Source organism: Harmonia axyridis, chromosome 3, assembly GCF_914767665.1.
Source record: "Harmonia axyridis chromosome 3, icHarAxyr1.1, whole genome shotgun sequence".
Lineage (NCBI taxonomy): Eukaryota > Metazoa > Arthropoda > Insecta > Coleoptera > Coccinellidae > Harmonia > Harmonia axyridis.
In genome coordinates, this window is record NC_059503.1 from 27,520,358 (window position 1) to 27,533,491 (window position 13,134).

A 13,134-nucleotide genomic window follows, 5' to 3' on the forward strand; every position below is an offset into this window, starting at 1 on the left:
TGACTATATGAAGGAACAGAATTCCCATTCAACATTGTTTTTGAGTACTCGTTTCCCGAGCATAATTTCGTCACGTTGTCTAAATCCTCTTAATTTTACATGGCAATGGTTTCAAACCATGAGTTTTGAAAAATCATCACACAAGGAAAATCTATAATTTCCTGAAAGTCAACGTACAGTGCTGCCCTCTACTTATTTGCTTCGAAAAAAAAGATGATAAGCGAACGCGACAAAACACTTCCAACAGAGGTTATTAGGAATTTTGTTATTCAGGTAATTCATATGGATTGATGAAGATGAAATTGAGGATTTAATGTTGAATTACAATTTAATACTCTCTATGAAATTTCAAGAAGAATATTCAAATAAACTCAATATTTCAGTGTTTACAGATCCAACCGAGTGGAAGTCCTGCGTGTAAATAAAAAAAAACAATATCAACCTTCCTGCAAATTCTGTCTTCATGGCGTATAAGCCATAGAAAAGTAAAGTTGAATATTAGAAAATTCATATTTCGATGACATAAGATTCGATGGAGTTAAAATTTTTCTTGTAGATGTATATTGAAAATTTGAAGTTTCATGCAAAATTTTTTGATGATTACTTAACCAGAAGTATGAAAAATTCCAGTGGAATATAGAACAAAAATACCTAATCCGACTAGATTGAAATTTAATTTGTCTATGTCAAAGGATCACAAAAATATTCATGCTGAATTTCACGAGGATCGTATAATCAGAACATTCGTATATATAACATAATGGAGTCACCTACAATAACGATATAATGATCCAAGTCTCATAAAATTCATTAGATAGTTCAGTGGTCCCCTATAGAGCAATAGGCGATTGAATGACGGGCACTCTATTTCTACTGAGGACAAGCTTTCAAAATTTCTCTTTTGTAAGATAATTTCATCAAACCATTCAAACAATTCGGTTCAGAGCAATGCAAAACAGTTTTGTTTTAAGAGTTGCCTATCCATATATCTCTGTTGATATTATTACGGTAGGCTCACTTGGATATTATTGTGGATCAATATATTATGTAACAAGAAATACAGCAACTTGTATCTTGTGTTGCCGACATCGGCGGTAACGGGCGGCAGCTTTTTGGAAACAAAATATTATTCCTGCCAATTCTCTTTACTTTCATTTCAAGGTTCCTTCAGGTGCTTTCATCGGAATGATTCGCAATTTTACCTCCTTATATATTGCCCTGAAAACTATAGCTGCTTTCTCACTGAATTATATCCCATTAACTAGAATGAAGATCAAGAGTTATGACTCTATGGTGCTAAGAAAATTTGAATTTTGCAGTAACATCTTCTTTTCAGTTTGTGATTTCAAGATTTATGAGCCTCAAAAATTGAGCAATCAGGGGCAAGGTGAAGGGTGTTCCAAATTCATTGGTTTCGTGAGGTTTTCCAGTTTGAGTATAGATAGACTAGCTACATTCTATTGATTGAATAAATTTTTTGTTGAAAAGAAAGTTTCATAGTTTTTGAAGTTTTATTTCAATATTCCGATTTTATTCCTTTCCAATAATAGAACAGGGTTCTGGAACTTTGCCGGATAACAACTGCTCAACACATACAATATTGTCAACAAGCACTGGACATGACAATTATCTATAACGATTAAAATTCTTGGGATACGTTCCTAATATTTGGAACGACATTTTTGCACGAGTACATAATGTAGCTTATTATTCTTTAATTACTTCAGGTGCATTTTGGAAGTGTTTTCTATCTTGGCATTTTTAAATCACCTACCTTCTTGTGTTCTCTCGAAGTTATAATTCCGAAATAAGGCCATATTTTCAACCATTTGATATCAATAACAATTATAGCTAGGAAAAAAATTTCCATAGAACACTACATCTGGAAAGGTCATTTAAAAAAAAATCAGGTGTTGTTATATAAAATAATTACTGTATAATAATAATTTCAATATGTAATATTCGATCAAAGTCCTCAGTTTTATTCTAATGGGGCCAAAAAACGAGTAACTTAGTCGCCAACCAAGTTGCCAAGTTGGCGACTAAGTTGCTCGTCTGTGGGCTAGTAGGTGGTTGGTATTCCAAGTTACCAACTTAGTTGGCAACTAAGTAGCTCGTCTGTGGGCCGCTTAACGAAGAGATATTGTATCTCGTTTGATTGTGTTGCCATGTGTACTCTCCTGCGTCGCAATGCTAGATGTACCATCATTTTTACTTGGTGTTCTTATATTCAATCTTTCCGCAAGGCTATAGAAGATTTTCTTCTTGCAGATGAAAACCACAAAAATAAAAAACCCTAAAAAAAAAATTTTTATATTTTGACTCTTCCTCAACAATTTCACGAAACTCACCTTGTAAGCAATTGATTGAATCCCATACTATTTCAATGTTCCTTGTGACAGAGTTCTTGTTGAAGTTGTACACTGAAGAAACCGTTTCAAAAAGAAAAGAAACCCCCATTATGACAGCCAGTTTCATCACCAAATGTAGCCTGAAATATTTACTAGTTAAATATTCAATTTTTCTAGTTCAGTATCACTTACTCCTCTTTACCGACTTTATAGTTCTTTTTTGATGATGCATTCATGCGCTGAATCTCTCCCTTGATTCTCAAGCAATGAATTAGCGTTTTCACGAAAAGAATTATGTTCCCTATTTGTTGAATCAACATTGGCACTACTATGAACGTGAAGTAACCATAATTTTCAGGATCTACAAGCAGTTGGTCGAAGAAAAACTGGTGAACTATAAAGAACGTTCAACTTACGGTCTCCTGTGTTTTCCATGTAGCATTTCTTATCACCAATATGAGGATGAAAGGCTTTCGATAAAATTGCAGTGGAGTTGAATATAACTATAATGAATACCCAAATGAGAGGGATTCCCCATGCGTATACACTATATTGGATTAGTCTTTTTAACTCATTCCTCTGTAGAGGTCCACTGAATGTTCTTGGTGTACTAAAGACAGAAAATATGTGAGCATGCAGCAACGTTTGGAAGTTCTAACCCACCCGAAAGAAAGCCAAATATCAATACACATCACATTTAACCAAGTGAAGCTCCAGAAACTCGCCAAAATGGATAGAAAACCTAAAATGAAAAAGATAATGATGATAGGGGATAAATTATTATAACTGAGGTTACACAATTAAACCAGAAGAATAATTATTCTCACCCATAGTTTTGCAGGTACTGTCATCATACTTTTCATTCAAAAAATCTGTGAGACACAGAAGGAAGAAGAACATAAACGTTGCGAGACTATAACTCAGCAGAATTTTACCGAAAAGGTTAAGCATCTTAGGTAGTATCAGGTACACAGCTATTGTGAGAAGAAGAAAGATGCACGAAAGTATCTTGAGCCATCTGGTGATCACAAACTTCATCTTCAATTTCAGTTGTGGCACCTTGGCGAAAAAGTTGTAGCCATTAATCCTCCCCTTCTTAGCATGTTCGAAGCAATACATTTGTTCTGAAGACTTGTAATGGCTATAAGATCCAGTTGCATTTCTATAGACAGAGAACGTTCCCGACTTGTCGATTTTGAAGTCGATATTTTTCAGACGGTAAATGGATTTTGGCTTGCCATGGATGAGAGCAAACGGCGCTGGAATCAAAAAAAGTATTAAAATTAATGGTATATATGTGTATATCCTGGGAATGATTAGAAAATTATATATTCTTAGTTTTACACATAAATATGAAATGACTCTCTCTGCTCGTGAGGTGGCGTTATGTGTGTCGTGCCACTCTCTACTTAGGCTCCGCCGGATTTATAGGGGTCGCCGCGTTGTAGCAGAGTTACCTCTCCACGATGATGTGTTATACCTAAGATACTTATATCCTACCTATTCCAATATCTTCGATATTTTGGCAAGCGCGAGGGGTATATGAAGGAAAATTAAGTACCTGAAAAAAATTTCTCCCTATTTTATATTTATCGGCACGAAATCGTGGAGGAAAACTACTCTTATCAATTAACAAAATAAAACGGCTGTTATTTGGATATAATTGATGAAACTAACAATGAGTACAATATTTTTTTTTTTTTTTTGATTAATGATTTTAATTAATTTTGATTGATTAATATCATACGATGATATTACTCGTTTGGAAATTGTACTAAATATTGTACTCATTGTTAGTCTTATCAATTATTCTTCAAATTAATTTAAATGAGATATGATTATAGTTCAAATACTAATTGTAATTTGAATGAATAAAATTTTTTTTTGACAATCGTCCCGAATGTTTTCGATGGTTTCGAACGTCACAAAAATTTTCATCTGAAGACACGTGCAAATATCCGGATATTTTCACGTTGCATTGATATTCAGAAATGTTCGTTGCTAAGTGATTTTTATTATATGCGTTAATCTCGTTAATATAATTGGTTGAAATTTTTTGAGGGGAATAGTCATTCATATTCCTAACAAGTGAAATGTCTAAAACACTACAGTGACTTAATAAAACACAGTGACGACACGAGTGGTCTCGTTTTTGATTGATTGCTGGTTTATGAGCTTAAATATGGCGGCTTTTTGTTTACATTCTCCGTTTACCTGATTTTTAGAATTTATTCGAAATGTAAGGCTCATTTATATTCAGTTCAGTCAATCGTATACTTCAGTTTTATGGTTAAGCCCCATTCTCAGGCTCAAACGAATTGTCGCCACTGTGTTTTATTAAGTCACTGTATAAAACACTAGTGTACTCACTAACTCTTGAAGAACCTTAAGATTAAAATGGCAGCTTTTGAAGGGATCAGCCTTCTTAGATTTTAATGGTATTGGTCCCTTTTCAGTTGATTATCGCATAGTTTCTTATGGCGCTAACCTCGTGATTCTGTCATGTCATTTTAAGGTTAAATCAAAAGTCGATCAATTTTTGGCAGAACGAATGAAAATTTTAAAATAATGCCATTGAATGGTCAACTCTTTGTATAGCGCTACCTTGAAGAAGATCAGAGAAAAGGACCCATGCCGAGCCGAATCGCCAGAATTGTCTTAAACAAAATCTAATCAATGAACACCAGTATTTTACTCAGAATCAAATCTCGCCATAAGCTTTCATAATGTGAATCCATCGACGATTTGAACTTTATTTCCCACTCTTTAATGATTTTAAATGAAAGCTTCATACTATTTTTTGCCACCCTATAAAATGAACTTTGCTGATGGGTGTAATATTTGGCTTCTTCGTTTTCACTCTCAAAAATTCATCTATCCATAGAAAGTTATTTTAGATATCACTTTTATCTCATCTTACCCTTGTTCACGCATGCGCAACGCAAATTCAAAGAAAAAACAGTGACATGGCGTTTGCACCGTTTAGTACTTTTTCATTAATATACCTATTGCGCATCTGGAGATTGCAGAACTATACAGGGTGATTCATTGGTAGATAGAGGCAGGTCAAAATACCTTTGTACCTAACCTAATATTTCATAATATTTGGTACGTTTATTCTCTGCATCAACTATTTCATACAGACATAGCAACTGAATTTTTTCTATGTCCGGCCTAGAAAAAATTGATTTATAATAATTGTCCTAAAAATACACCGTATATCAAAATTTCTTGAATTTGATAGGATATTCGAATGAAATAAATGAATCTAGTCAAATCTGAATTTTCATACAATAAGTTAAACAGAATTCCAAAAAAAATTAATTTCATTCGGTATTTATTAATTTTACCAATATCATTGAATTTAAGAGTCGAAAAATTGAAACACATCGAAATAGAGGTTTGCAAAGATCTTTGTTAGGACTGTTATTATAATTATTGATATCATTAATGAAAACGATAACATCGAGGATTAAATTTTTTCATCGAATATATTAATTGAGAAGAAACGATAAAATTATTTTTGAAAAACATAAGTGGGTAGAATTTTTGTTAAAATGTCTGTCGTCATATCAGATGACTCCAAGTATTCTAATTTGATAACTTTATTAGCCACCGATTCCCGAATAAAATGGTACCTATACCTAATATCTATATTTGTGCAGCGTGAATGAAATACAGGATTCAATGCTAATTTTAGAGCAGAGTGATTGTCAATTAATAATTTAAATGAATTCAAACCCTCATTCGATGCCTCATACAAATTCCTCAAATATATGGCTTCTTTGGCAGCTTCCACTCATCGCCATATATTCATCTTCAGTGCTGCTGAGTGCAGTACTTTTTCGTTTGAAACTTTTCGAGTACTTAAGTGGCTCCACCCGCTAGCATGAATACAAAGCCTGTAGAAGATTTCCGATCCAGTTTATCGGATTCCCAATATGCGTCTGAATAGCCCTTTAGGTTACAACCATTCTAGTCAACGATGGTTTCAAGCCTTGGCGCATCCACCAATTCCCAGGTGTCGTTTTCTTCGAATGACTGCATTTGTTCCTTCATAGCTTGGTTATGTCTTTGCTTATCTGGTCTTGATAGGGCTTCTTTGACGCTTATTGGTATATCGTCTTTATCAGTTTCCCCCTTGCAAGAATATGTGACGTAATCTTCCAGTCGCTTGTTTGGTATTCTGACTCTCTCAGGTCTACGAGGAATTTTTGATTCTTCCGCCCATTTACCAATGAATTACCCTGTATATAGGTATATATCTATAATATGTGATATACTATGATTTCATTCTTGTCGGCTTATTTATCTGAGAGGTTCTCATGAAATTTGGGATAAACATTCTTATGATTAATTTACTTGCATAAACAAAAATTCAACTCAGTCAGATTTATCAGGTAATATTTTTATATATTCTACTGTGGTTTTGGAGATAGATGAGTTCAACAAAAATCTGCATCAAGTTTCAAATTGCTATCATACATACCCACATTCACACGAAATATTTCATATTAATCTGATCTGTTGTCCCCGGAAGTATTTTCTTTTTGTTTCTGGTAACGTACCCAATCAACAAGAAATTTTGCACCTAGCTTAGTAGCTTGAAATTGTTATTCTGGAAGTGAATGCAAAATTTGAACTTGATCGAATTGTAAATATTGAAATTTATTTAATTTTATTGAAAATAAATTAGAAGCTATATTTACGGGATCCCTAGTTTTATAAACGAACCGTGACATTCGAGATTCGAACCTAGCCTGAATATGAAACTATTTTTGTCTCCATCCAGTTTTCAGAACAGTTTTCATCAAAATCGGAAATAGAAATAGAAAAATGGAACGCGAAATATCCATCTGGATACGTAATGAACCGAATTGTCACAATTTTTTTATAACCAATGCCTATCATTTGTGGTTGAGTATAGCGGTTGAAATTTATGAACAGCTATATTTATCTTTATTTGTTCTCACAAATATATCTTAGTGATGGTGACAAATATTTGGGAGTAGTAATCTCAATTCCATTAGCGCAGTTACATAATAAAAATTCTAAATCTCTGCTTGTCACCGTCATACAGGGTGATCAATAAACATTCCTTTCTGAGTGAAATGTTTTTAGTTCAATAACTATCTACCGATTAAGTTTTGTCACCCTTTACTATTGGATACCTGCAATATTTCTGAAATTGAATAAATCAGATCCGGAGAAGGAACATTTTTGAGTTTTTCTATTTTCGTGAATATTGGATCACACTGTACGTTAAATTCATGATTTTTTTTAGTAGCTATAAAGGATCAATTCATAATACTAATTCTAAATCTCGGCTTGGCATCGTCATATAGGAGAAATTTTAAAAAAAACGTACTTTGCCAGGTTTGTTAGAAAACATTCCAACGGAAACATTGTGGTTGGAACATGATGGAGATCCTGCGCGCTATCCAAAAAAAGTGCGCGAATATTTTACTGATATTTTCGATAACAGATGGATTGGCAGAGGTGTAAATGTGGCTTGGTCTTCTAGATCCCTTGATCTGACACCCTTGGATTATTTATTATGGATAGGTCTATGCGGTATAGGCTGACAGTAGACAGCAACTGCTACAAAGAATTATTGTTGTTTGTGATATTATTAAATCTAAATCGAATATTTTATGAAGATATATTTCATTTTTTTTGTTTTTGATTCATTGTTTTCAAGTTCAAATATTTTCAGTTTATTTGCTGTTTTTTTTTTCTAATTTCATCTAATTTGTTGAAGGCAATCGTAAAGGGTGAAAATACTGCAATTTCTGAAATAATTCTACCGCTAAATTCAAGATTTTTAGAAGTATGAATTTTTTTTCATAAGGGAATGTCTATTGATCACTCTGCATGACGGTGCTAAGCAGAGATTTAGAATTTTTATTATGAAGTAATTCTTTGTGGTTACGGAAACGAAACAAAAATTGTCATGTTCACGTACAGGGTGATCCAATATTCGCGAAAATAGAAAAAGAAATAGAAAATAGTATTCTGTCGATTAGTTAAAGAGTTATTGAACTGTGAAATTTCACTCATAAGATGAATAGCACCCTGTATATCCCAAACGAAGGCACTCAGACGATTGAAATATCTCGATACGAGTCCTCAATGATGACCTTGATTCATGTTATCTGTTTGTCGCATTCTTCCCGGGAAACCCTGTATACAAATTGCTACCTCATCTCATTTCTGCATCAAAAACCAGAACGGAATAATCTAAAATAAAATAAGTACCTATTGAGAAGCAGGAAAATGAAAACGCTGAAATAATAAAGGAGTATCCAATATGAATCAGTACCATAAGAAAAAAGCTTCATATGCATGAGATCAAAAAGGAGATGGTGGAGATTTCTTATTAATATAATTGTGAAGTAGGCCAAATACCTCCAGGACGGCTGCCCCGGTGGTGGTACGAGAGTTTAAGTGATCAAGTGAGAAACGACTAACCTAACCTAACCTGGTGTGAGACTTGACTCGTAAAGTTTGGAATTTTTGAGTGCTCGTTTATTCATGCGTCAGTTGCACCCTAAGAGATGTCGCAACTCTATATATAGGTATATTCGAGAGTGCAATTGTCGTATTGAAACACGAGCGCTCAAAAGCTCATGACTAATGACCCTTTTTTATGATATCACCAACACAAAATAAAATCTGTTTCCACCAGCTTGAATTTTCATTGGTTTTGTTCTCGCTATTAAAACAAAATTTTTCAGCTTGAAATATACAGGCATAATCTCATTTCCGATCTTTTGTCAAAGAAATATATCCTTTTTTCAATATTCTCTATGATTTTAAGGTTGTGATCAGCTTGAAATCATGCATGAATCTAAAAATTCTGATTTCATATCAGCTCACAAAATCTAAACTCTGTTAGTTTTAGGTCATTTTTTTTCTATATTCTCCTTGAACTTCCTCTGGTTTCAGTCATGCGATTAACATAAAATTTCACAGTTTGAGAATGTTATTTTCCATATAAATGCAAATTCTAATTTTGATCAAATCTGTAGTTTCGAAATTGACACAAAATAAAATTTCAAATAGTCATATTTACGAAACCCTTCATAGGCTATGCCCTCAGAGTAATAAACATAGATAGAGGGAGCATATGGTACTTTCAATAAGCAAATTTTGTCCCCAACATGAACTATCAAATTTGATATTAAACGCGCGGAAATGAAAACATATCAGTGGTACGATATTTCATTCAATTCGCGAGTTTCTCCACAAAGAACGCACTTGTTATGTACCATATTTAATCAACGTTTCATTGTTTCATAGGTACTCAAAATATATTTAAATAAATATCTAAATATATCAGAAGTTCAGAAAACGAACTTCAAGCATGTCAAACGACGTGAAAGAATCGATGACGATGGGAGATCAAAATTTGTCAAACCTTGGATTTCAGCAGGTAGATACAGAAAATAATAAATATTTTTGTTATTATAAATTCGACAATTAGGAAAAATATGGGATTCCAAATATTCAAATTTGCATATTTAATCACTCAAATAAATATATTTCAATCAATATAATATACATTCATAACGATATAGTTAAATTGTGGATTTGAAAATATATACATTGCAATCCGACAACGTAATCTAACTATGTTGGGGACATGTAAAAATTCCATATACTTCCTCTATCTATGTTTAGCCATAAGGTTATGGCTATGCTCATTAACGAACTGAACTGTGTAATACGAGAAACAAATCTGTCTTGGAAATATTTAGTTTCCATTAGGTTTTTTCATTCGGGAGTTAACGTGATTAGGTACAGACATCCGGAAATAATCTAATTTGGACGGGTTCATCAAAGGCTCAGAAATCGAAAATTGCAGACATTGTGACAAAAGCTAAGTGATATGTTCAAATATTAGCTCAAAAACAACGTTTATGTTGCAGAACTTCATAACGAAGTAAAAACTGCATATCCAAGGTTATATTCTGCTTTCCTTACCATCAGGTTCCTCGATATTCGCGGAAGAATGGAGATCGATGCCATACCTAAAGGTATCCACACACTTCGACCCGTTGACGAAACTCTGTCCATCTGGACAACACTTATGAATGCACCTGATCCTGTCGCAAACATCCAAACTCTCGCAGATCCTCACCACGTACCTAGAACCCGACACCGTATCATCCACACAGAATTTTTTTCCGTCAAAGCTTCTGCTTTCCCCCTTAACATGTAGTATTCGCGTAGGCCATGCAACCTCCTTCAAATCAGACACGAAGAAGTCCACAATCACCTCACACTGCGGTAACCCGACGAGAATGAAGGAATTTAGAGGAATGGTGGTTTCAGTGCTACTCGTTATGTTGGCAGGTTGACAGGAGTGGAGTTTGTCGTTGTAGATGTGCCCCAACTGGCAACACTTGGGATAGTATTCGTCCTCCAGCTCCATCTTCTTTTCGATCGTGCCGTATTGGTCTACGTAGAACATGACCATCTTATTTTCTGCGAAAACATCTACACAAAGAGTATCAGTATTGTTTGAAACGGTTTGGTTCTGGACAAAATTCGTTTGTAGTCTTTTTCCAGCGTTGGGGTCGCATTGGAGGGTGGAATTCTTATCGACGATAACTTCACTGGGTTCACAGCACTTCTGGAGTACATCGCTAGAAGCGGCGAATATCAGATGAAGGAGTACGAAGCATTCGATCTTCATGGCTGTTACTGATGGACTAAATCGCGTATTTGATTATCGGAATCGGTTTTTGGTCGAAGATAACGATCCCGCAATGACTTCACTATTTAGAGGAAGTAGCTAAGATGACGAAACGATTAGAATTCTTGGAATCGTCAGAAATGGGAAGCTTTTAGATTCCGAATGGTATTCCCGTTATACAGGGTGTTTCACGAATGATTTTACAGGTTTTCAGGACAGATGTGGGACATTTTGATGAGTCTGAATTAGTGTTCGAAATATGTCGAAGCGATATATTCGTTTAAGAGATACAAGCTGTTTTATGTATTTTATCAGAAACTTTCAATCGGCATAACTTTTGAACACCTGCGTGGATCTTCATGAAAATTTGAGGGAATGGGTATAGGCCAATGCCTAATATTTGAACCTGATGAATTGTCGATAGCGCAGGTCCGGACTGAGAAATTATATTCTTTATTCCACATTTTGTATTTCACCCTATAGATCGTATTTTCGAAAAGTGAAATTTTCGTCAGAATCTACAATGGATACTCTTTCAAACAAGCTCATTTGAAATTTCGCATCAATATTTTATGAGCTATTGAATATATGGAATTTTCGATTCATAGTAAACGCGGACCTGTGTTTTTCCGAATAATGCGTTAATTTATATTGAATGAATTTAATTTCTCAGACTTATGGCAGCATTTCTAACCTGTGGGGGCGCCAACTAAGGGGACGCGAGCATACCAAAGTGAAAAATTTCAGATATTCAAAAAATTGAAAACTGGCTGAAATCAGACATACGCATATAAAAAAAAATACTTTTCAACATCATATTTACATTTTCGTAAATAAATTCTTTTATACCCTTTCCCCGATCAATTTTCGTATGTGTTTTATTCTCGAAAATTTCCTCATGGAATATTACATCATTCAAGAGCCCTAGCAAATGCTCGATTGAAAATGTTACATATATGTCACTCCATTCAGCCTGTGTGGAAGAATATATGGCCCAATAAGGCGATTATTGTGAATTCCACACCGAATATTTCAGAAAAACGATGTTGTAAATTTCGTTTTCAAGTATGAGCCACTTAGATTTTGAAATGGGTTGAATTCAGAGTAAATGAATTTCTTCTGTGATCTTTCCCATTGCAAATTGAAACTAAATGATATTTTAAGCTTCAAATCGATTCAAGCAGCATGTAAGAAGATAAATAGTGGGCCAGAAAGAAAAGCTAATGAAAGCTGCAGACATTCAATACGAGAGCTAGCAGGTGTCAAAAAAAGGGAAATTTTCGAGAACAAAACACATACGAAAATTGATGGGGGAAGGGGTATAAAAGAATTCATTTGTTCAAGTGTGAATAAGACGAAAAGTACTTCGTTTTGTATGCATGTCTGATTTCAGCCAGTTTTCAATTTTTTAAATTTCTAAAATTTTTCCCTTCGGTTTGCTCGCATCCCCTTAGGAGGCTCCCCCACAGATTGAAAATGCTGCCTCAAGGCATTTTACTCAGAAATTAAACACGCGTTTACTATGAATCGAAAATTCTAGATATTCAATAGCTCATAAAAAATTGAAGCGAAGTGTGCCATTATTTCAAATGAGCTTGTTTGAAAGAGTATCCATTGTAGATTCCGAGGAAAATTTCACTTTTTGAAAATTCGATGTACACGATGTTCTACAAGATGAAGAATGAAGAATATAATTTTCCCAGTCCGGACCTGCGCTATCGACAAGTCATCAGATGTATATATTAGGCATTGGCGTACACTCATTCCCCCAATTTTTCATGAAGATCGGAAGATCCATGCAGGCGTTCAAAAGTTATGCCGATTGAAAGTTTTTGATAAAATACATAAAACAGCCTGTATCTCTTAAACGAATATGGCTAGGACATATTTAGAACTCTGATTCAGACTCACCAAAATGTCCCACATCTGCCCTGAAAGCCTGTACAATCATTCGTGAAACACCCTGTATATCACTCAGTTATAGTTTTCATGGAAGCACAGCTGAAAGAGCAAAATGCTAGGATTTAACGTATATATGTTTCAGACATGATTAACTAATTGAGTGTCTCGAAGAATACTCTC

General features: G+C 34.4%; 1 protein-coding gene across 4 annotated transcripts; it reads right to left on the reverse strand.

Moving 5' to 3' along the window:
- Nucleotides 1-1,913: 1,913 nt before the first annotated feature.
- Nucleotides 1,914-13,134, reverse strand: LOC123675821 (probable G-protein coupled receptor Mth-like 3). Of its 4 annotated transcripts, none has more exons than XM_045611352.1 (8): nt 12,964-13,134; nt 10,338-11,151; nt 3,179-3,610; nt 3,015-3,093; nt 2,768-2,961; nt 2,544-2,712; nt 2,352-2,503; nt 1,914-2,296 (listed from the first exon to the last, which is right to left on the reverse strand). In XM_045611352.1, the coding sequence occupies exons 2-8, from the start codon at nt 11,050-11,052 to the stop codon at nt 2,130-2,132; spliced, it is 1,908 nt and encodes a 635-aa protein (XP_045467308.1). In that variant the 5' UTR covers nt 11,053-11,151; nt 12,964-13,134; the 3' UTR covers nt 1,914-2,129. The 4 variants fall into 4 exon arrangements, with proteins under 4 accessions (XP_045467308.1, XP_045467309.1, XP_045467310.1 ...); XM_045611353.1 differs by having other exon boundaries at nt 10,338-11,200; XM_045611354.1 differs by lacking the exon at nt 12,964-13,134 and having other exon boundaries at nt 1,914-2,064; nt 2,128-2,296; nt 10,338-11,832.